The sequence below is a fragment of the Cannabis sativa genome, chromosome 9, assembly GCF_029168945.1.
Source record: "Cannabis sativa cultivar Pink pepper isolate KNU-18-1 chromosome 9, ASM2916894v1, whole genome shotgun sequence".
Lineage (NCBI taxonomy): Eukaryota > Viridiplantae > Streptophyta > Magnoliopsida > Rosales > Cannabaceae > Cannabis > Cannabis sativa.
Window position 1 is genome coordinate 20,903,733 of NC_083609.1, and position 25,979 is coordinate 20,929,711.

The 25,979-nt window shown below is 32.9% G+C and overlaps 1 protein-coding gene and 1 non-coding gene across 2 annotated transcripts; one reads left to right on the forward strand and one right to left on the reverse strand.

Moving 5' to 3' along the window:
- Nucleotides 1-1,024: 1,024 nt before the first annotated feature.
- Nucleotides 1,025-1,131, forward strand: LOC115724253 (small nucleolar RNA R71). Its single transcript, XR_004013053.1, has one exon. It is a non-coding gene; the product is annotated as a small nucleolar RNA R71 (small nucleolar RNA).
- An 11,655-nt stretch (nt 1,132-12,786) lies between these two features.
- LOC133031290 (uncharacterized) lies at nt 12,787-14,077 on the reverse strand. The gene is made up of 2 exons (XM_061104769.1): nt 13,120-14,077; nt 12,787-13,046 (listed from the first exon to the last, which is right to left on the reverse strand). Exons 1-2 carry the CDS (start codon nt 14,075-14,077, stop codon nt 12,787-12,789), a joined length of 1,218 nt encoding a protein of 405 aa, XP_060960752.1.
- Between the last annotated feature and the right edge of the window lie 11,902 nt (nt 14,078-25,979).

Genomic DNA, 25,979 nt, shown 5'->3' on the forward strand with positions numbered 1-25,979 from the left:
TGTCTCATAATCCTCCATCTTCCTCTTCTTTGACAAAATTTCCTTCATAAACTTCACATAACTTGGCATCTGCTCTAAAGCTTCAGCAAAGGGAATGTTAATGTGAAGTCTTTTGAAGACTTCTAGAAACTTGGTGAACTGCTTGTCTAAGCTTGACTTTCTGAGCCTCTGAGGATAGGGTATTTTCACATGATGATCAATGCTAATAGGTGGAGACTGTTGTGGTAGTGTTGGGCTGTCAGTAGCCTTCTCTGCTGTTGGTGTTGGTGTTTGCACTGGTTGAGCTTTTATCTCTTCATCTACCTCAACTGGTTGTGGTAACTCAGGCCCATCATACTTCTTACCGCTCCTCAGGGTAATTGCTTTGCAGTTTTCTTTGGGATTAACTTCAGTTGTGCTAGGCAAATTTCCTTGAGGGCGGGTTGCTACCTGAGTTGCTAGCTGGCCCATCTGAGTCTGCAGGTCTTTAATTGAAGATCTAGTTTCAGTCATAAATTGAAGCAGTAAATCTGTTTGCAAACTAGAATTTCCACCAGAGGCTTGTTGTTGATTAAACTGTTGGTTCTGATTCCGTTGCTGATAGAACCCACTGTTTCTTCGGTTGTTACCCTGATTGAACCCATAATTGTTGTTGTTGTTGTTCTGTGAAAAATTTCCAATGGCCTTAGCTTCATCCATTGGCAAATCATCCACATCTGCTTGACACTCCGAAAAATGATGACTTCCTCCACATAACTCACACACAATTTGGGCTTGTTTAGCTTGCCCTGCAATTATTTTTGTCAATGCCTCAACCTGAGCTGTTAACTTTGTGATGGCATCAACTTCTAACACACTAGCTACATTCTTAGATTGACTCCTTTCAGTTGGCCACTGCTGATTGTTTAGAGTCATCTCCTCCAATAGATCATACGCCTCGTTAGCACTCTTTCTCATAAAAGCTCCGCCCGCTGCTGCATCTATTAGAGTTCTAGTATTACCAACCAACCCGTTGTAGAAGTTGTGAACCAGCATCCACTTCTCTATACCTTGATGAGGACATTTCCTGATTAGATCTTTAAACCTGTCCCAAGCCTCATGGAGAGATTCATTATCTTGTTGGCAGAAGTTATTGATTTCTCCTCTCAGCTTTGCAGACTTGGCTAGAGGAAAGAACTTTGACAAGAATTTTGTTGCCAGATCATTCCAGGTGGCAATAGAATTGGGTGGCAAGGAGTTCAACCAACTCTTGGCTCGTTCTCTGAGCGAGAATGGAAACAGTCTCAGTCGAATGGCATCATCGCTAACTCCATTAACTTTAAAAGTTTCACAAAGTTCCATGAAGTTAGAGAGATGCAGATTAGGATCTTCAGAAGGGAGGCCACCAAACTGAACTGAAGACTGCACCATTTGAAGGATGGCAGGTTTAATCTCAAAGTTGTTTGCATCCACTACCGGTGGCCTGATACATGACTGCACTCCCGTCAGAGTAGGGAGAATGTAATCTCTCAAGCTACGGCCATTAGCTTGATCTTCCACGACGCCTCCATTATTACCGTTATTACCCCCATTGTTTCCAGCATTATTGTTCACATTGGCAGCCATGATTTCTGATGTTTCAGCAGTTACTGAAACTCTTTCTTGCCTCTTGTTCTTTCGATTCCTCCTGCAAGTTTTCTCGATTTCAGGATCAACTGGTAATATGACTGCTTGTCCTTGACGGCGCATACACTTAGGATTCCTGAAATAGATCAAGAAAATATTACAAGAAAAAGGTTAGAAAATCAGCAAGAGAAAATATACCAAAGTAGAAGTTAGTATAATTTTATGTAATATTAATCTTTAAATAATTCCCCGGCAACGGCGCCAAAAACTTGTTGCGATATTTAAACACTACGCAAGTATACGCAATCAAGTAGTAAAACTCACACAGGTGAGGTCAATCCCACAGGGAATTGGATTAAATACCACTAAACTATACTTATAATTCTATTTGGCAATATCGAAAACAATTATAATTTAAGAACAGTAAAGTAATTCAGAAAACGTAAAACACAGCTAAAGTTTAAGCAAGATGAGAAGATAGGGAGGAGAATCCTGTTGTTGTTTACCCAAATCGTTAATGCTTAATTACTATCCTATTCTTGAAGTGAATGACAGATTATGAAATAACCTAGCTCTTTTCAGATCTTCTAGATTCTAAATCACATGTTATCTAATTAATTCCTTAATTAAACTAACATGAAATCAGCATTAAGTAATAATCTACTCGTCACATAAGTCATGTAAATACTTTCGTTTCACATAGAACATCGATTATCCCAATTTTAGCATTCTCAATTCTCACTTTTCAGATTTCGAATTGAGATCATAAAGCATGCACAAGGTGATCAATCTTAAACATGAAATTAAACACAAATTAAGATAATTTCACAAACAAGAATGGAGGAATGGTAATTAAACATTAACTAGGCAAAACATTAAACAACAATCATCATCCTCCCTAAATGGGAAATTTAGTTCAGAAACGAATCCATAACCATTCCTAAAGCAATATTCAACATAAAGAAATTAAAGAGGAATAAAGAAAAGAACTGTTGGTGGATGAATTCTGGATCTTCACTTGAATCTCTATGCTCTTCCTGCCGCTCTCTGCTGTATTTTAGGGTTCCAAATTGCTTACCCTGACTTCCAATCGCAGTTTTCTATTTATAACTAAAATTTTGGGTTCGATGGACGAAATTGCCCCTGGTCCGTACGGGATCTCGCTGCGGCCAGATATGGTGTCGCCGCGGCCAGATTGGTGTTGAAAATACACGGTTCTGTAAGGAGTTTATGGCCGCGGCGAAGCTTCCTCTCGGCGTGGCGACTGGAGCATATTTTTTTCTTCATTCGTTTGGTGTTCTAGCCGCGGCCAAGCTGTGTCTAGCCGCGGCCAGATGTGCACAAAACTTCAGAAATTGTGTTTTTCCTTGGCTCGGCTCGTCTTTTATTGAATTTCTGCCCCCGAGACCTCTTTTATTCCAAAGAACCTGAAAACATAGAAAACAAGCGTAATTCCGTCCCAACACAGCAAAAAACGCACATAAAATAGATCCGAAACCTAGGCTAAAAATTAGCGTAACATACATATTCCCAGACTTTGTTCTTTTTCATGGAATCCATTTCTGAATCCATGCCGGCTGACCATCGTTTCCGTTGCGGACTAGCCATTGCCTGTTTATAGGTTAATGGATCGTCATCAATACTGTCACCTACGACCATATTGATTTCACCATCCAAGCCATAACGAGCAGGTTTTGTTGAAACCCTCCCACTACGACGAGGTACGGTTGTCTTCTAAACAGAAACTTTAGTAGTAGATTTCTCAGTTTGTTCAACTGAGGGAGTGGGATTGTCCTCTTCACGTGTGGAAGAGAACGGAACATTGGAAGGACTTATATCTGAAAGCATTTCCTCCAACGCTACTTTACTTTGTGATTTGAAATTCTTAATATAGTCATCTTCAAGGAAAGTGGCATTTGTAGAAACAAACACTTTATCATCCTTGCGACTATAAAATAGTCCACCCCTAGTCTCTTTAGAATTACCGACAAACATGCAAACTTCAGTTCGTGACTCAAGTTTGCCGTCTTTCTTTCTTAAGACATGAGCAGGGCACCCCCAGATTCTGTAATGGCGTAAACTAGGTGTACGACCATTCCAAAGTTCTAAAGGTGTCTTAAGGATTGATTTAGATGGAACAACATTTAAAATGTCGGTTGCCATCTGAATTGAATATCCCCAGAAGGACGTAGGTGGAGTTGAAAAACTAAGCATAGACCTAACCATTTCCAAAAGCGTGCGATTCCGTCTGCAACTCCATTTTGTTGTGGAGTGCTAGGGGCGGTTAATTAGGATTCAATTCCAGGTTCAATTGAATGATCTTTGAACTGCATATCCATATATTCTCCACCCCTATCAGTTCGCAAGATCTTTAATGATTTACCTAATTGGTTTTGGGCCAAAGCATGAAATTCTTGAAACTTTGCAAATGTTTCAGATTTCTTATGCATAAGGTAAATATGTCCATATCTAGAGTAATCATCAATGAAAGTGACAAAGTACTCATAACCACCTCGGGCTTTGACATTCAAAGGTCCGCAGACATCGGAATGCACTAACCCTAGGGGTTGTTTGGCACGCTCTCCCTTTGCAGACAAAGAACGTTTAGTCATTTTTCCTTCTAGGCAAGACTCGCATACTGGCAGTTCACCTAAGACGACATTTTTTAATGGACCGTCTTTGGTTAGCCTATTGAGTCTATCAAAGCCTATATGACCTAAACGTAAATGCCATAGATATGTTTCATTATCATCAACGATCTTTTGCTTTTTGTGGTTTCTAGGTTTAGCTACTTTAAAAAAGTTCGTTATGTAGGGCAAATGGTGTTTCTGGTCTAAGAACATAAAGCCCCTGTTCAATGGATGCAACACAAATCTGAATGTCATTTCGAGAAATGGTAGAACCAGAATCCGAAAAATCTAATTTGTATTGTTGCAATTGTAAGCATGAAACAGAAACCAAGTTTCTACTAAAATTTGGAATGTATAAGACATTGTCTAATTCCAAATTTTTGTTTTGAAACTTGAGTTTGGTTTTTCCTCTAGCTCTAACCGAAATCATTTCGCCATTACCAACTTTAAGTTTCAACTCTCCGGATTTCAAATAATTCCAATTCTCAAGCAATTGCAATGAACAACTTACATGGTTTGTAGACCCAGAATCAAGAATCCAAATGGATTTATCATTCTCTAACACACATGATTCGAAGACTAAAGCATTACTGCTTATTCGTTTGTTAATTGTTGTTCTTGCTAGTTCATTTTGTTGTGAAGTATAACTTGAGGAAGTGGAATCACTTTCTCTTATCTTCTCAACTAAGCTTGAAGTAGTAGGATTTATGGAGTTATGAACTATTTGCTCTTCAGAGTGAACAATTCCCAGCTTACCTGCTTTCTGGAATTTAAAGTCCATCATGAGCATATGTGAAGTATTACTCTGACAAGGAGTTTATAACTTCAAGTTCAATTGCTAAGATATTAACTAGGAGTGGAATGAGAAGGGGATTATAGACACTACAACACATCAATAAAACAGAAGTAAGGTTTTGGTTCAAAATTCATACACAAGTTCAGAAACTAACAAGTAATTACATATGTTATAGAAATACTAAATCTAACATAGTTTATTTTCCAAGGTTTCCAACATAATGAAATACAGTGTCTCGGTAGGCGAGAGTCAAAGATAACATTAGTTGAATAGAGTTGTCAGCTCATCTAAAATTAAACATTTTAGCAACCTTTTATTCGATCAAAATGAGAATCCAACGTTGTCTCGATAGGCGAGAGTCAAGGTTATTCTCATTTTATGAGCTTCCACCATTGTTTCATGTTTTATGAGTTTATCTCTAAGTAGTCACCGTAGGGGAGAGTCTAAATAGAGACGAAAACTCACAAAACACTTATCAAATGAAATCTTACGGTGTTAAAAGTGTTCAACGAATAACCATCCATAGGGGGACGAAGTCTAGCGTCTCGAGGTTATATTGAAAAAGTTTAACTATTGTAAGACCAACAATGGAGATCGAATATCTTTTGATTAAAAGCTCATTATTTAAAATAAAATTATATATATGTATTTTGTATAATCATAATATTCGATATTATAATAATGAAAAATTAGAAATTAAAGTTGGTTTAAATAAAAAATCAACTTTAATTAATTTTCAAGTATTATTTAATTTGAAAAATAAATTCAAATAAATATCGAACAAGTTCCATAATATAATAATGAAAAATTACAAATCAAAGTTGATTTAAATAAAAAATCAACTTTAATTAATTTTCAATTATTAATTAAATTCAAAAAAAAAATCGAATAATAAATGGAACAAGTTCCATAAAATAATAATGAAAAATTACAAATCAAAGTTGGTTTAAATAAAAAATCAACTTTAATTAATTTTTAATTATTATTTAAATTCAAAAAATAAATTCGAATATTTAAATGGAACAAATTTGAAAATATCTCGCTTAAGTTGTTTTAGAAGAATCTAAAAAATCAACTTAAATATCTTTCAAATCAGATTAAATTAAATTTAAAATTAAGTTGTAACCACTTAATTTGAAGATATTCTATTTTAAGTTAATATTCAAAAAGATATTAACCTAAAAAATATCTAAAATATTCCATTTTAAATTAATATTCGAAAAGATATTAACTTAAAAAATATCTAAAGAATCTTAATAACCAATGCCTAAAATTCCTCAACTTAATTTTTGAAATTTTAAATCCAGAAGATATTCAGATTTAAGTTGGTTAGTTGTAGATAACTAAATATCAACTTAAATAGGAATATTTAATGAAAAATTTAAATTAAGCTTCAGAAAGAATCTAGATAGTTATAATTCTATATTTAATTAAATACAAGAAAATACATATAGTTTAGCTTAGAATAAAAAATTCTTTAAACTATAATTTTCTTAAATTAATTTCAAAATAAATGAAATTAATTATGTTGCTAATCAATTTTAATTAGGTTAAACTAGTGTAATTAACCTAGTACAGTCATTCAAATCAGGCAAATGGGCCTTCACAATTGGGGTGGTTCATGTGAGGGGGTGCTGGGTTCAGTATGTCGTACCCACTTCTATGGCTCCCAACTCTCACACAAGGCCCAAAAGAGAGGAATTTAACCTTAAAATGAACAACTGTTATTAATTGAATAGGCCCAATAACTAAATGGGCCTAAATAAATTCTATCAAGAACTATGATAATTTATTTTAGCAACAACAACCTATATGCATCTATAATAAAATTAAACACATAGGCTCACACAGGCACACTTTGGATGGATCATATCATGTTGCTAGGTCATACACAGATGAAAGAAGATTGTAAATATACCTGTTACAAATTATTATCTTGACCAAGGGAGCCATCAAATCATTAGATCTGGCAAAAAGTAACCATGGCTATTTGCAATCAAGTAATAATAGGTTTTGAAAACTTACACATAAGCTAAAACACATACTACTGCAACAAGGTTAGTTGGATAGTTGGATGTAGGATTTATTTAATTTTAAATTAAATAATTATTTTCGAAAATAATTAATTAAATAAAATAAATTTTTTCGAAAATTTAAAAAAATTTGAAAAATTAAAAAAAAAATCGAAATTTAATTAAATATTTAAATTTAAAATTAAACCTACAATTTTGAAAAATTAGGTTTCAACCAACCTAAATATCATTTCAAAAAAAATTTGCTAACTACTTTTAAATTTTAAATGTTATTTTATAAATAAAATTAAATAAAAAATTAGAAAAGATAAATAAATATATTTTTCAAATTTTAAATGTAATTTAAATAAATAAAATAACAAAATTTAAAAAAATTAGCAAAATATCTTATATCATTTAAAAATTACATGATTATAATTATCTTATTTTAATTTAAATAAGGTCAAATTATTAAAAAAAAATTTAATTTAAAATATTTTAAAACTGACCTTAAATTTAAAAATAAGATAAGATATAATCAAATTTTAAAATAAGATAGATTATTAAGCAAAAAGATAGATATTAACTATTTTCAAATTCAAATTACACTAATATCTTGAATTAAATTTAAAAAATATTAAATTAATTCAAAAAGATAATTAGAAGTGAATTAGGAATAGTAATAGTATAAATACAGAACTACACAAAAAATCGGAAGTTAATTCCATGAAAAAACGAAGAAAAACGAAAAAATTGTGAGCTGTACGGACAGTTTTCGCGATCGCAGGAAAATTTCAGCACAGCCCCGATTTTTTCGAATCTTCAAAAAATCATAATTAATTCAAATTAAATCGAAATTGAGTTCTGTAAAAAAGTAACTTGCTTAATTTTTTCCATACTATCCAATAAAAATAATTCCAGAAACAGAATCGCAATTATTTTCCACGAAAATTCACAAACATCAATCAATCATCAAATAACACTCAATACAACATGATACCATCCAAAAACAAACAAACAATCGTTTTAAAGTCCAAATTTCTTGCAAGTAAATTAATTAACCTGGCTCTGATACCAGTTGTTGGAAATTATTTTACCAAGATCTTAGATCTACTCACAAGTATGTTTATTAACATCCTAAATAAGAACTTTCTAAAACGATAAATTAAACACATATAAAGTTTAAGAAACCTTACATTTGGTGCAGCGGAATTAAATGACTCCTTCCGTTCAGATCTCTAACCCTTGTATCCTTTCTATAGCAGAGTATTATCAAGATCTGAACCTGGATCTCTTTCTCTGAATCCTTGATGCTGAATCTCCTTTGCTGATGATCTTTCTTCACAATCTTCCTTACTATGATTGAGGTATTGCTTGATGTGTGTGGGCACTACTCTAATCACTAAGGTAAGTTTGAAAATCAAAGGAAAAAAAGAGAGAGTGAGTGGCGGCTAGGGAAGAGAGAGGAGGCTCAGGTTTTTCTGATTCAGAAAGTGTAATTTTCCTGAAGCCTTCACTATCTATTTATAGCATTCCAAAGGGTTAGGTTTGAATTATTTGGCATTAAAATAATGAAAATATCAACTTAAAAAGCCTACAAAGGTGGTCGGCCATGGCTTAGTGGATTGGGCCTTGCTTTTTGCAATTTTGCAATTTTAACACCTTTTGTATCTGATTTTCTGAAAAATACCAATTTCCTAATTCAACCATTTAAATGCCAATTCTAACTATTTAATAATTATAAATAATTATTAAATAATATTGTCATTTATCATATTTATTAATTGAACCATACAAAGTATCATAATTAACAAATATGCCCCTATTAACTCTTTCTTTACAATTTCGCCCTTACTTAGTGAAAATTTTACAAATAGACATAGTCTAATTTGTGAATTATAATTGATTAATCAAAATCAATTACATGAGTCTTACAAACAATATTATCTCAACTAGTGCGGGGACCATGGGTCTATATAACCGAGCTTCCAATAAGTAGATCAAGAATTTAGCACTAAAATTCACTAACTTATTAATTCTTCGTTGAATCCACGCATAGAACTTAGAATTGCACTCTCAGTATATAGAATGCTCTATATGTTCCACCATATAGACACATCATTAGTTATCCATTGTTATAATCCTAATTTGATCAATGATCCTCTATATGAATGATCTACACAGTAAAGGGATTAGATTACCGTAACACCCTACTATGTATTTTATCCTTAAAACACTTGACCACGTATAAATGATATTTCAGCTTATGTGAAATGAGATCTCCACCATTTATTTTCGTTTGGTCAAGCTCGAAGGAGATCATCCTTTGCTTACTATTCGCCAGATAGAAGCTATAGATTCCATGTTTATGCTAGCGCTCCCACTCAATTGCACTACCGTGTTCCCAAAATGTACGTATCACCCTGACCTAAAAGTAGGCTTAACTAACAAATCAAAGAACACGAATAGCCTTTCAAGATTGAGCCTAATCATAACAGGATTAAGATCATTTGATCTAGGATCAACTTGGCGATATTGACTTGAATAGATTCTACGGTAAGTTTAATTAAATCTAAGTCAAAGTTCAATATCGGTCCCTTCCGATGCATACTCCATGCATCCAACCTGAGCTTTACTTTAACTAATGTTCTGGAAAGAACATAGTATTTCTCCAAATACAAGTAAACTCTTGTTGTAGATTATCATATCAGTAAAACCCTGTGTCTGATAAATCTAGGAAACTTTATTCACATAGTTATGTTTACTTTCCAATGTGATGACAGCACAATAAACATGATTAAGTATGTGAAAAGGGTTTAAGATGAATTTATAAATCTAATAGACAAGCAATTGATAAAGTGAACCAAAACATACACAAATGAATGAAAAATACTTCTGTTTCTTTATTGATGTTGAATAAAATAGATTACATTGAAATGGAGTTTTATTTAGGGCATAAAACCTAACATCTATTTGGCTAAAATGACTTATGACTGAACTAAAGCTACTTAAAAGAGTACCTATTGTATATTTAGATAGCCAAAGTTGCATATTTCTATGCAAAATTCTTTGTCTACCCATATACTTTCACATTTAACTATCCAGATAATATTTTTGTATCTTGATTTAAAATATAGCTTTTTGTCTTTATATCCTTTTCAATAACCTTCTTGAAATTATTTTCACTCAGTTAAAATTTCTCAATGCACATAGCCAAATTGAATTAGAAATTTAATTCAAAATAACACAATTTAATCAACAATTTCTCAAAAAAAAAAAAAATTATTAAACTCAAATCTCAACTCCACATTTCTACCATAAGGTAAAATTTTATCACTTTATAATTAAATCACTTTATTTTATTTTATTCTCAACATAGATAATAATGTACTCATAATCTCAATATGTCAATATAAAAAACTATTTTATTTTTACTTTTCTCTTTATTTGCTTAAAAATTAACACAAAAACTTGAAAAATAACTCTCTTGAAATATTTCCAAAACTCATAATTTGAATGTCTCAATTAAAATAAAAAGTGAAATTTATATAAGAATTACTTTTTCACCATTAGTTATTTAAATAATCTCAATATTATATAGACAACTTAATATATTTTCTAAAATGTCTCTTTGAGATTAGAAAATTCCATTTGACATTCATAGTTTTCTCAACAAAACTAAAATATTAAACTCACATCACTAGTCTTAAAATAGTGAGAATATTTTCACTTGTTATTTTAAAATTATCTCCTCATTGAGAGTAACCCAAAATTATATCAAAGTCAATAAAATTAATTATGTTCACTATGATATTTTGAAGACAACTTAATATACTTTTTAAAATATCATTTTGAGATCATTAAAAAATTGTATTTGACATTCTTAGTTTCTCAACAACACAAAATATCAAACTCACATCATTATTCACAAAATAATTATTGAGTAAATTCCACTTATAACTGATTCTTATACAAGCATCGACATCAGCATACAACATTAAAAATAACAGAACAAGAATTAAACCTAGTGGCTTTGCCTCTACAAGACTAGAACCAGAAATTAGTTAACTGAATTGTAACTAACTTCCAGCTCGATCAGCTCTTACTACTACTCTATAAATAAGATACAAAGAAGAAGAAATTTATTGTATAATCAAAGACAGAAAAAGAAAACCTTGTGTTGAAACTTCAGCTCCAAGATCCAAAGAGAAAGGGTCCAGGCAGAGAGTAAAACTCTCATGGTGAGGAGGTTGAAGGAAGAGAGTACACGCACCAAGAAAATGGAGTTAGATCTAGAAGTTTAAGAGAAGAAAAGCTGCAAAAGATGAAGTAATCAAGTCTTACCTGATCGATTCTTGTGATAGGAAGCTCCAATAGTGGAAACTCAAGCCAAATCTCTGAGACGAGCTTCCCAGAGATGTAGTGAACTCTAAGATAATTTATGGTGTTTTCTCTCCCTTTCTTTATTTACTCCTTTAATTCTTAATCTTTGTTGTGTGCTCAAGAACTTGCTCTGCTAGGGTTTTGAAGGCTGAGTAAAGTGATTTGTAAGTGTTGTGTTTTGTGTGTTTGGACTTCGAGACTCTTCTTGAAAAGTCTCTTAGTCAGTGTGTTAAACAACACAGTTGTATGTGGTCGTTTTGTTCTTATTGTTGCCATTTGTGTCTAAGTAAAACTTAGACAAGAGAAAGGTCATAATTGACCTTAGATACTGATAATTGGTTTTTGTTGGTGTAGGGTTAAAAAAATTAAAATTCTTACAATAATGATATTATTTTTACCTGTACTTATCAGTTGACAAATGCCTTTTTATGCTCTTAAAGGCCTCTTCTCACTCTTCTGTCCACTCAAATTTTTTGTTGCCTCACAATACATTAAAAAATAGTAGGCACTTATCAGTTGGCTTCAAAATGAACCTGTTAAGTGCAGCCATTCTTCCTGTTAAGGCCTGAACTTCCTTTGGTTTGGTTGGTGATGGCATATTTATCAAAGCCTTGATCTTCTCAGGGTTTGCTTCAAGTCCCCTCGCGTTAACTATGAATCCCAGAAACTTTCCTAAGAAAACTCCAAAGAAACACTTTTTCGGATTAAGCTTCATATTGTACTTTTTTAATATCTCAAAGCACTCCGCGAGGTCTGTAGTATGATCTCCACTCTTTATCGACTTCACCAACATATCATCGACGTAGACTTCCATGTTTCTTCCAATTTATCTCGCAAACATTTCATTCACAAGTCGTTGATATGTTTACCCAATATTTTTCAAACCAAACGGCATGACTTTATAGCAATAAAGTCCCATGTTGGTTACGAAGTTTGTATGTTCCTGATCAGGGACATGCATTTTTATCTGGTTATATCCAGAGTATGCATCCATGAACGACATAAGCTTGTGTCCAGCAGATGCATCAACTAATTGGTCAATCCTTGGCAGTAGGAAGCAATCCTTTGGACAAACCTTATTCAAATCTGAAAAGTCAATAGAAGTTCTCCAAGTTCCATTTGGTTTTGGGAGGAGAACAGGATTGGATATCCATAAGGGATAAAAGTCCTCGCGTATAAATTCGTTAACCAACAACCTATCCACTTCCTGCTTGAGTGCCCCTTGTCTCTCGGAATCCAAGGATCGTCTCTTTTGTCTCTTGGTTGGGTAATTTGTGTCGGCATTTAAGTGGTGGTAAATAATCTCAGGGTTGATCCCTATCATATCTCCGTGGCTCCAGGCGAATTGATCCTGGTTCACCCTCAAAAAGCTTATTAGTTGCTATTTCAATTGTTCATCTAGATTCTTTCCAATGAACACACACTTTGTGAGATTCCTTGGGTCTAGAACAACTTCTTCCAATTCCTCAATCGGTTTTAATAAATTCCTTTCATCTTGAATCTGTGGATCAAGATCCTCATCTTTCTTCTCGCCTTTCTCAGCCAAGACTACCATTAGCTGGTGACCGGCCTTTCTGTTTTGCAGCTCTACGCGGTAGCATTCGCGAGCCAGCATTTGGTCACCTCGCACTACTCCCACACCTATCGGTGTTTGAAACTTTAGAAATAAGTGCTTAATTGAACTAACTGTCCCTAGTCCAATTAAAGTTGGTACCCAGCAGCATGTTGTAAGCTGATGGCAAGTCGACAACTAAAAAGTCTTGCATTATAGTGGTGGATAAAGGTGCTTCACCCAATATTAATGTGAGCTCGATTATTCCTTGACTGGCAACATTGTCGCCTGTAAATCCACACAGATTTACCATGCAAGGTTTTAATTTGGCTTTTTCAAGTCCCATTTTCCTCAGTGTGTCCTTATAAAGGATGTTCACTGAACTTCCGTTGTCTACCAGCACCCTTTTTATCCTTTTATTGGCGAGCTGGATGGTAATTACCAATGGATCGAGGTGAGGATATCTCACGTGTTTTTCATCTTCCTCCGATAATGCAATCGGAGGTTCTTCAGTCTTAGTTTTCTTAGAAGGTTCCAAAGCAAAAATAGACTGCTTGTTTTTCACTTCCTTTACATATTTCTTTTGGGCATTGTTACTTTCCCCTACAATATGTGGCCTTCCCGAGATAATCAGAATATCCTCTCCTTCAAGAGGAGGAGGTTGTAATCCTTGGTTTCCTGGGTTATTGGGTGAATTTGGCTGGTTTTGTCTATTGCCTTGTCTTTTCACATATTGCCGGAAGTAACCTCGCGCGATAAGACTCTCTATCTCGTCTTTCAGTTGACGACACTCCTCTGTCGTATGCCTAATGTCCTTGTGATACTTACAAAATTTGGTTGCATCTCTCTTATGCCTCGCATGCCTCATGGGCTTAGGTTTACAAAATGTGACTCTGTGCTTATGTGCGAGATAGATGTTTTCCTGAGTTTCATTAAGCTTGGTATAAACAGTGTAGATTGGCACGCACTTTTCGTGCTTCTTTTTCTTTTCCTTGGCTGACTCCTTAGAGTTATCTTTCATCTTTGAACTAGAGGCTCCTGCATTATTAGCCTTGGTCAAGACGATGCTTGTTGAGACAGTGCTGGATTTACCTCCCAATCCAATCTTTAACAACTTCATCTCTTTTCTTGCTTCCTCTTTTCAAACAAACACTTGAGCTCTTTCATTGAACTCACTGATGTTTTCCACTGGGCGACATTGCAAGTCATCCCATAGCTCGCCTCCAGTAGTGGAGAGATCAGGCGTCATCCCTGCTTAGAGAGTATAAGCTGGGTACCATCGTCTAGATTTCTCACCCTCGCAGCAGCTATGCTAAAATGACTTAAGTAGGCTTTAGCATCTCGCTCAGCTGTTGCTTTATGCTAGTGGGTGAGGATGCCTCAGGTCGCCTATCCCTTGCTGCCTGGAACTATTTTTTAAAGTCCTTAGACAACTGTTCCCAAGAGGTGATTGAATAATGGGTAAATTTATTGAACCAGCTGCTCGCTGCTCCAACTAGTAAAGTGGGGAATAAAATATAGCATAAATTATTCGTAACATTGTTGGCTCGCATGATGGTATTAAAATTATTTAAATGCGAGACCGGATCCCATCATATGACAAGACGTGAGGGTTCTTGAATCCCTAAGGGAATTCAGCATTCATAATGTCTGGATGGAAAGGCTCAAGTTCCTCGTCTGAGTCGTATTTAGACTACTTTCCACATTCCCCGACTTGATACCTCCTGAATTTGTCCTCTGACTCATCAATTCGCAATTGGATAGGATCCTCTTGCTTTTGACCGAGTTGATGGCGAAGGTCAGGTTTTTTCTGGTTCAAGTGATTACGGAGATTCGGTTGTTGCTGGTTATAGTTACTAACAGACCTCGTCCTACTCATGGATCTCGTCCTACTCATGGATCTTGTCCTACTCATGGATCTTGTCCTTGAGTAACTTTCAGTTCTACTTGTGCATGTACTCTCTCGATCAGTATTGCGATGAGTTCTTTCCCCTCCTCACGTTGATCCACTATGGGTTCTTGTGCGTCTCGAGCTGGCACTCGCCTCATCACGTCCCGGCCTTCTCCCTTCGGTATGGGTTGTTGTATGCTCCCTGCTGGGGTTTGTACATACCCCTTCCATGTTAGTTCGGGAAGGACGTTGACAATGCCTCGGCGGCAACCCACCTGTCCCAAGTTGAAACCTAGGATTTCCCTCGTTCTCACAGGGGATTTCTTATTCCCTGGTCCCGGGTCGCCTTCTGTCCTCATTTTTATGAGAAGGCTTTGGTTGGTCATTTGATTGTTCATTCTCAGGGGGACACTCAGTTTCCCAAGGTTATTCTTCCTGAGCGTTCTGAGGATTCTCCTGAGCCGTCTCCTACCTCCTGGTTCGTGAACCGCGAGATCTACCTCGCGGTCTCCTCACACCAGGGTCAAGTTGGTTTTTTACGTTGTTTTCCTTTGCTGCCCCTGTCGCGGCTGCCTCTCGTTCCAACTAAGTATTTCGTCAGTTTGCCTCCTCTAGGCGGTGCCTGAGATGGCAATTTTCCAACTCGACAACAGGCACGTATCTCGTGAGATCATAGGCACCATCATCATCATATTCCATGGGTTGAGCACCACCAACACTTATATTGGGGTCTTCATTCCCTAATTCTGGGTTCTGGCCACCCTCACTATGGTCCTTCTTGAACGTGTGGACAGTGTATTTTGGCCATGTTGGGTCCTTCTTGAACGAGTGGACCGTGTAGATCGTGAATTGGGAGGCCTCCATGAGCCCATTGGCTCTTTTCCACGACGATAAGTAGTCTCTTCAGGGTGAGTATCAGCATTTTCTCTGTTATCAGCCATGGAGAAAGATTTTTCTTTTTCTTAGGAGGGTTTTTTCTGAGCTTTTTTCACGTAGGCTCTCAATGAGAGCACCAAACTGTTAACACAGATTTTTGTTGACGATATAAGTCTATTTTCGTGATAGGTTAGGAATAATATAAAATAAAAATAAGAAGAGTAATGCAAAGATCACACCAAGTTTTTTACGTGGTTTTGCAGTTAAAATTCTGCATAGTCCACGAGTCTATCTTATTAGATTTCTCTTATACAAACTAGGGTCTTTCTCTCAAGGATTTTCCACCCCTTTTTCAGTTGATTTTGCCCCTATTTATAGTTACATAGGGAGGAAGTTAATTACAATCAGAATCATATCCCACAATAATATTTCCCTGAAATTATGGGATTTTATTACGTCCCACGTAAAATGAATGCGATTATTATTTGAACATCACACAGCTGTGATTTATCCACTTTTATTGGGTCAATGCTTACGTGGATTTAGATACGCTACAAAGTGTATCTCGCTAGGTCATCTCACTGAGATAGCAATAATAACCCTAACAGCGAGCTGAAGCTTTTCCCATGTCTTTCTGAGGTTGATAATCTGAATCCCGTCGTTTCTGCTATTGAAGACATAAACCTCTATCTGACAAACGCAGTTCTTGGTAACAAGGTGAACTTCAGCAGTCAACATCATTTGAATGTCAGATTCTATCTGAGAGAGCAGACTCGACGAAGCAGTGGATCTCATTGAAAGATATCTATAGCTGATTAGTGAAGGTACCATGAGTATGCCTTCCTATAGCGAGATGGATCGCTATTCGTTGTTCAGATTTGTTCAACTGTTATGCTTAGTTTGTATAATATATATTATACGCTAAGTGCTCTAACAGTCAACATGTCTTGTCACCACCTTTTTATACGTAGCGAGGTTGGTGCCTCCCTTTATATTACTGATGCCATCCTTATGATTGTGTCTTCTGACGCAGAATAGTTTCTCATCAATGCATGAGCAATAGTTTGTATATCCTTATCTCGCTTGAGACTTTACAGTCAGTGAGCTATAAATATGCTCTATCGATCCCGCATTTAATGAGTTATTCTATTTTAATATCCTTTAATATAATTGCCATTATGTTTGTTGATTCGTATTCTCTAAGGTTGACGTGTGTCATCCTCTGAAGTGCCAACTAAATTTCGGGTATAACAAAGGTATTATCACATTTGTCCAAAAGCTTATTTCTTCCTATCCCTAAGCACTAATAGAATTCTCTAGAAAATAACTTTAGGAATTATCAAGCTTTGTATTTTCATGCAAGTGCTTGTTGATAGAAAACTTCATCATCTCAATATGAACACCTTACACCAATGGCAGGCCGAGAATTTTAGTTGAGGGAGGGCGTACTTTTTTTTAGTAAAAAAGAGTTGTACTTTATTTTCTACATGATATAACACGTTAAAAATTGATACAAACAAATATTTTTATAGTATTAAATATAGTTTAATATACAAAAAAAATAACAATAAAATATTGGCTTAAAATTTTTTTTAGAGATCTAAAAAGTGAACATTAAATATTAACAAATAAAAATGCTATTATTAGGATTAGAATTCTTAACCTTAAAGATAAATGTAAAATAGCTTACACAAAAGCTAATACCATGTCAGTATTGTAACTAACAAAATACATGAACAATTTTCTCCCTTTTTTAGGGGGCGATTGCCCTCTCTCGGTTCTATGTGGTGCGTCAGTGTCTTAGACTTCTTTATATAATATTTAGGATATCACAAATTGAATTTCTAACTCATAATCTCCTATAAATATTATGGACTCAATAAAATGAGTATAAAACTCATTTTCCAACAACTATAACTCCTATAAGAATTTTAAATTAAAATATATATAACACATTTTTACACACTTAACAAGAAACTCCATACTACAAAATATTGACTCTTAGTCATAAGTAATATAAGGGGCTATTTGGAATGGGTTAATGCTAACAAGGAAATGGTAATGTAAAATATTATCTTGTTTGTTTTGAGTATTTAACCTTACAATGTTATTCCTTTAGTAATATAACTACCTTTGAAGAGGGTAATGTTGATAACTTAAAAAATTATGGGATTAAATTATTTCCTTCTATTATATTAATTTGAATACTATTTTTCAACTAATAAATAAATTTAAATACCATTAATATTTTGATTATTATAAAAAAAATATTATGATATATATTTAATTAATCTGTCAGATTGATTTTTTATTTTTAATTGAGTTATTTTTATGTTATTAGCAATAACATATGCATATGCATTATACATAAATTTTATGTGGATGGTGTACATAAATGACATAGCGAACAAAAATAAATAACGATAAAATATATAAAAATTTATTTTAATTAATAAAAAATACAATAAAATGTAATATTTACTAATTAATAAATATATTTCTTTAATTAATAATTACCTTTTATGTATAATTAACATTAAACATATATAACAAAAAAATATTTTTATTTTTATTTTTTAAAATAATATATAAGATTCATGTACTTAACCAAACAGTGTAATTCAATTAACATGAATATACTTACATATTACCCTACATAACCAAACACAGTTTACTCATTATTCTACAATCATATTCTCCTTCATAATATTCTCTATAAGCAAATTATTTTTGAACACTTCATTCCAAATGCCTCCTAAGAGAAATGCTAAAAAGGAACCAGTGGTACCTAGCTAGCACCCTTCTATGTGTCAATATCGCTATTGATCAAATTAAGTATCAGGTCTCTTATAATTTAATGTAATAATTTTTAGGGAGTATCACTAGTTAATTGCAATGCGACATATCTAGAGGTGTTAAGCACTACTAGTGCCTAATAACAATGATCATAATATAACATATATGTGATATTTCTATCTAGTGGTAAGTACCTATAGCCTAGTAAATATAAGTATTTCTATCTAGTGGTAAGTAACTATAGCCTAGTAAATATAAGTAGTTCTTTTCTTTTATTTAATACTTTGTCAAATTACATAGTACTTTTGTAATCTGCATGCACGCCCTAGTTATTGCTATATAATAAATATGATCACGAATTGTAGTTACTCCTATTTCATTTTTCTCTATATCATGATCTACCTTCTTGATCAGTGTACGGATGATTACAAAACAAATAAATTACATATATAATTGTATTAAATTATTCTGAATAATTAATTGACAAATTAAAAAGGTAAATGAGAATAAAAACAAAATCAATGCATATGATGGGAATGGTTATGGAAAATAAGTACCTGCATGGTCCATCCAATTTACTGAACTATATTTAATTTTGCGGAGTGTTAGGAAACTCTATGTTTATTGTATTCTCATTCAATCTTCTTATTTTTTTTATTTTATTTGTTCAGAATCACTGTAACTAATCGAAACTACAGAAGGATCATCAAGGGATTCCTTTACTTAAAAAAAATTATTGTCCAAAACAATAAAATTTAACTACGGATACAACCTTGAACCAAAATTCATTCCACCTGTGATTCACAAAACCTGAAAATATCACAATCAACATAATCATGTACAAAATAAACTTAAGTGATATAAAAGTTGCAGAGCATCAAAATTTTAAATGATACTATGAAAAAATATATACTAAAACAACAAAAGAAAAGAGCATCCTCATTTGATTTGATATTCAAGCACTAACATCAACTTTTCTACTTTATTTTTATTACAATAGATCACCACACTCTACTTTTTATTTTATCTCACACATATAAATCGATCTAATCTAATGACAACCGATCAATCCAATTACAACCGACCGTCAAACATTGGATATCCAATTATGATCAGATTAGATTGGATGTTATTTTTGAGTATCCAATTAGATCTAATCGGATGTTAGATTGGGTGTCCGAAAATTCAATACATCTAACATCCAACATCCAATCGAACTAATTAGTATTTTTATTTAATTTGAATAAGTAATTAGTTTTTATAATGTTACACGTAAAATATATATATGTATATATAAAAATTAATATTAAAATTTTATTCTTTTTTTCTCGGATTGGATGAATCCAGTCCAATCCATACAATATTGGACCTAAAATATTGAATGGATCCAATCTAATCCAAAAAATACTTGATCTACAATATTGAATAAACCCAAATTAAACCAATAAATATATATGAAATACAACCAATGAATAGAACTGATCCAATCCAACATCCAATGGATGTTGGATCGATTGGATGACTGAAATTAATTGGATCAGATCGAATGGTAAAATTTAACATCCAATATATAATTGGATCAGATCTGGATAGGTGTAAAAATATTGGATGTGGTCCAATGAATACCCCTACTCCCAACAGCTTCTCTTTTCTATAATTTAAGATACACCACCAAAATCTTACTTTATTAATTTTACATCAAACTTTTACATTATATTTTATAAAACTCAATTCTACCCCTCACATTTCGAACACATAACCCTCTCTCTTCCTCCCTTATCTTTCTCTCTCTAAACTCACCCCAAGGACTTGACCCACAACCCACCAACCTTGGTCCCTTCTCTCCATGACTACCACGACCACAGACCCAATGACCACCGCGGACCCAACAACTTCTCCATCAACCACAGCTTCACCATCGGCAATGTTGTCAAATGAATAAATTGTATAATTAATGTTTATTATCTGTGAGTGTCAAAAATGGCCAGATTTGAGTTTTGGGTCAAAATTAGTTTTTTGCCAGGCCCAATGGTAGTCTGAAAGTGGTCCAATGCCTTCCTGTTGTTAAGATGAGTAAAGGTTGAAGACAAAGGTCCGATGGTGGCCTAATGATATGGTCCGATGGTATTCCGATGGTGATCTGATGTTAGCCTGATGCCTTCCTGACGAGCTTAATGAATGGAGCTTAATATCTATCAACGTAGAATATGGTCTGATGGTGGTCTGATGGTGGCCTGATGCTACTTTTTTTTATGTAAAAAACATAAAAAATAAAAAATAATAAAAAAAAAAGGTAGCACCAGGCCACCATCTGATCCCTAACGGACCACCATCAGTACAGATGGAAATGAGAAGTATAGATTGTGAAGTTAGAAGAGAAGAGAGAAGGGTCAGGGCTGTCTTTAGCCGCTTGGAGGCCTTGGGCGAGCTTCAAAATAAAGGCCTTGTTATAATAATTATTTTACTAAAAAAATCTCAAATTGAATAGTAAAATGACATATTTTACAAATCAACAAAATGATAAATTTATAAACAAAAAAAATTTCTAACTTTTTAAGATGCAAAATTATTTATTAAATCGTCATAGTCAAGTTTATTTAATAATTTTTTTCAATAGACAACATTGCTAATCCATTTAATCTTTCTTGAGGCATCAAAGATCTTAAATAAGTTTTTATTAATTTTAATTTTGAAAAACTTCTTTCTGCAGATGCAACTGAAATTAGAATTGTTAACAATATTCTATAAGAAATATAAGCATTTGGAAATGAATCAATTTTTTTATATAATTAAGTACTTCCAATGGACTACATTGATCTTTTTCATAAATTTCTCTTAATACTTTTAATTCTGAAAAATAAATCTATTCCATCTATATTAGAATGCTCATTATAACTTCGAAAATCTTCAAGATTCAGACAACATTGTTTAATAGCATCTCCACCCATTAACTTTAATCTAGTAAAATCAAATAAGAATCCAAAAATATTTTATAAATCTTTAAATTGGTCAAATCTAACTTTAAGTGAAGAAATTATTTGATTAACCAAATAAATAAAATACTCAATCCTAAATAATTCTTAGGAGATTTTATTTTATCATTACAAACATCCTCATCAAATTATTTCTTTATACAAATCACACATTTTTAACGAAATTTTGGTTCTATTTTCAATTCATTTGCAAGTTTTCTAGCTGAAGTCATAGCAGATATAAATCTATTTTCCCTATAACTTTTTTAAAAAAAAAAATAAGACCCTTAAGAAGATCTATGGCAACATTAATTGTTGATTCTTTTCTTCGAAAGTTCTTACTAAGAGAGTTTACTGCAAACAAGATATCATACCAAATAGTCATACCTAATAAAAATTCAAAATCTTCTAGTTCCTAAGTTACTATAATCTTATCTATACTGTTAGCTTCACTCTTTATTTTAGGATCTTCACTTGTGTCTGCTAGTTCTAACAAAGCATCTCTAAAATTTGGAGTTTGATATATAATAGCTTTTACACTTTCAATGCGACTTTTCCAACAATTTTGTGATAATGACTTTACTGTTAAGTTAGATATATTATTTTATAAAATTATCCATTACTTTGGTGATGAAAAAATAATGAATATATTCGTTGTAGAACCCCAAAAAATGATATGGCTTTAACACAAGAAGTGGCAGCATCACAAATTACTAAATTAAGACTGACACACATTGTGTAAAAAGTGCTCTAGGATTTATATCTAATAATCTTTTTTACACACTTTGGTGTTTCCCTTTCATGTTAGATATATTATCATAACTTTGTCCTCTTACATCATTTATATCAAGTTCTAAGTTCTTAATTTCTCTTATGAGTTCATCAAAGAGGCCTTTTCTTGAAGTATCTACCACATTCAAAAATCCTAAAAAGTATTCTTCAATTTCAATAGGAAAAGAAGAAACATTTACACACCTTAAGATCATGGACATTTGCTCTTAGTGGCTCAAATATGGAGTACAATCTAATATAATTGCATAGTATTTTGTTTCTTTAATACTTGTTAAAATTGAATTTTTTATCTTGTGGATCAACACTTGTATTAATTCATTTTAAATATTATGTCATAAATAATATTTAGAAATTTTACCGTTTTGAATACGACGAATATGCTCTTTCATTATTGGATCAAATTCAGTGATCATCTCAATAAAACTTAAAAAGTTTCCATTCTTTTCTTGATAAATCTTTTCATGACTCCTACGAAATGCCAAATTATTTTTAGCTAAATATTTTATAAGAGCAATTATTCTTTTTAAAACATTCATCCAATGTTCTTTCTCTTTATTAATTCTTTCTTGAGCATGTTTATCAATTATTTTATTCAATGTTGATTATATATTTGTTACTTGTTTCATGACTCTTTAACCTATCACCAAGATGTATCCAATCTTTAGTTCCTTCGTCACTCAATTGGTTCATCGTACTAAGACTAGTAATAAATAATTTACAACAAAAACAATATACTTTATCAAACACTTTGAATACACTAACCACTTTCTATGATGTTGTTCTCTATTTGATAAATTTTTTGTATAATGATAAGTAGAAAAACGTCTACCATCATCTTTTGAAAACTCTATATCACTCACTCTAATTGGACCCCTTTCTACTAATAAGTCTATTAGTTTATTGTCAAGATTTTTCTATTTTCCTGGATCATAAAGATAATCTAAATCGTGGTTACCATTTTTAGTTTCCATATTATCCTCCTTATTTTCTTAACATTCTTCATCAACTATCATATTATCACATATTTTACCATGGTAATTTTCTAAATCTTTTTCGACCATAATTTCACAATCACCTAAATTATTTAAATTTAATTGTTCATTAGTTTCTTTATTTGTGTTATATTTTCTCTTTTGCTAGTAGTAACAAATTTATCTAAAAGTCACTGTTGAGATTTAATCAAATTTTCTATTTTTCTTTTTTTCTTAAGCTTTTCATAACGTGATAGATATTTTTTACTAGACATGCCTCTTTTTTAATTTAAGAATATTAAACAGAATTATTGCTTATAAAGGTAATAATAATAATAATAATTATTCGAAATAATAATAATAATAATAATAATAATAATAATAATAATAATAATAATAGGATAAAAGAAAGATACAATCTAAAAAATTACAAGCCATGTACTTCAATATGAATATTTTTTTTTTTTTGAAATTTTCTTTTTCTTGAAATAAATCCTATTCAAGAAGAACAATTATTATAAATTAAAGTAAGATGGAAAATATATAATAGTATTAATAGTATATGTATAAAAAAATATGAAAACAAGAGTTAGAATATATACCTTCGTGTTTCTTTTGTTTGCTTCAATGCAAAATTAAATATCACTATAAGTTTATAATAATGATTGAATTGAATGAGAGCTCTTAGATGATGACAATGGCTAAAGGAGAATGAAAAAATGTATATATATACATTGTATTTATTTATTTATCTAAAAAATGTATCTCCAACGACTACCTGATAAAAAATAAATTAATTTTGAATAAAAATTGTGTAGTCTAATTAGTTTTTATTTTCTCCACAAAATAAGTATTATTTAAGTAATAAAAGCTATAATAAAAAAATTAAAAAAAAAAATATGTGGCACGTTAAAATAGTGATAGTTTTCTCTCTCGGGAGGATGGTCTTATACTGTTCTTCCATCTTTCTTTGACGTGTCTTCCCTTTGACTAATCCCATATTTTCGTTTCTTATTCCTTTTGTGTGTGTCTCCTACTCTTTGATTTTCCTTTGTTATGTCCTATTCACTGTCACTCATGTTCTCCCCTAGTCTTTACCTTTCTTTTTTGCTTTTGTTTCTTGGTCCGCTCTTTTTAGTTTTATATCTAGTTTTGTGTCTTGTGTTGGTGAGTGTTTTGGTGACTTTGTCTTTGTTGGCTTTTGCGTTTGATTATGTTTGTCGTCTTTGTGTGTGTTGGTGGGGTTGGATGGGTGAGCTTTTGTCTTGTTGCTGTCTGTTGTTATGGAGTCTGTTGTTGCCACCAACTCTCCTCTTAAAGGCAAGTGTTATTCTTGCATTGATGCCTTAGTATCTTTATCTCCATATGTTGCTTCTCTCAAGGCACTTTCTGCCCTTTGCTTATATGGGAAAGTGGTGGCTCCCATGCTTGTGGATGTTGCCACAGTCATGGATTTTGTGGCTAAAAATTGGAACAAAGCTCTGTTGGAAATTATTTTACCAGGATCTTAGATCTACTCACAAGTATGTTGATTAACACCCTAAATATGAACTTTCTAAAACGATGAAATAAACACATATAAAGTTTAGTAAACCTTACATTGGGTGCAGCGGAATAATATGACTCCTTCCGTTCAGATCTCTAACCCTTGTATCCTTTCTGTCGCAGAGCATTATCAAGATCTGAACCTGGATCTCTTTCTCTGATTCTTTGGTGCTGAAACTCCTTCTTGCTGAAAGTCTTTCTTCACGATCTTCCTCACTATGATTGAGGTATCACTTGCTGTGTGTGGGATCTACTCTAATCACTAAGTATTTCGAAATCTTAAGGAAGAAGAGAGAGAGAGAGAGAGAGAGAGAGAGAGAGAGAGAGAGAGAGAGAGAGAGAGAGAGAGAGAGAGGTCGGCCAAGAATAGAGAGAGAGGCTCAGGTTTTTTTCTGAATTAAAAGTGTGTTATTTTCCTGAAGCCTTCACTATCTATTTATAGCATTCCACTAGGGTTAGGTTTGAATTATTTGGCATTAAAATAATGAAAATATCAGAGGATAATTCCTATAAAAGTGGTCGGCCATGCAATGTGGATTTGGGCCTCACTTTTTGTAATTTTGCAGTTTTATCTTTTATGCATCTGATTTTCTCAAAAATGCCAATTTTATAGGAATGCAATCTATTCCATCTATATTAGAATGCATCTGATCATATGTTGCTTCTCCACATTTTGGGAACACGGTAGTGCAATTGAGTGGGAGCGCTAACATAAACATGGAATCTATAGCATCTATCTAGCGAATAGTAAGTAAAGGATGATCTCCTTCGAGCTTGACCAAACGAAAATAAATGGTGGAGATCTCATTTCACATAAGCTGAAATATCATTTATACGGGGTTAAGTGTTTTAAGGATTAAAATACATTGTAGGGTGTAAAGGTAATCTAATCCTTTTACAGTGTAGATCATTCATATAGAGGATCATTGATCAAATTAGGATTATAACAATGGATAACTAATGATGTGTCTATATGGTGGAACATATAGAGCATTCTATATAACTGAGAGTGCAATTCTAAGTTCTATGCGTGGATTCAACGAAGAATTAATAAGTTAGTGAATTTTAGTAATAAATTCTTGACCTACTTATTGGAAGCTCGGTTATATAGACCCATGGTCCCCGCCCTAGTTGAGATAATATTGCTTGTAAGACTCATGTAATTGGTTTTGATTAATC

What these genes read in the sequence shown, in the direction of transcription:
- LOC133031290 (XM_061104769.1), bottom strand. Translation starts at nt 14,077, where the DNA reads ATGAAGTTGTTAAAGATTGGATTGGGAGGTAAATCCAGCACTGTCTCA. An exon ending in AGCTTACAACATGCTGCTGG is followed by an intron (nt 13,047 to 13,119) that starts GTACCAACTTTA and finishes AAACACCGATAG; the next exon opens with GTGTGGGAGTAGTGCGAGGT.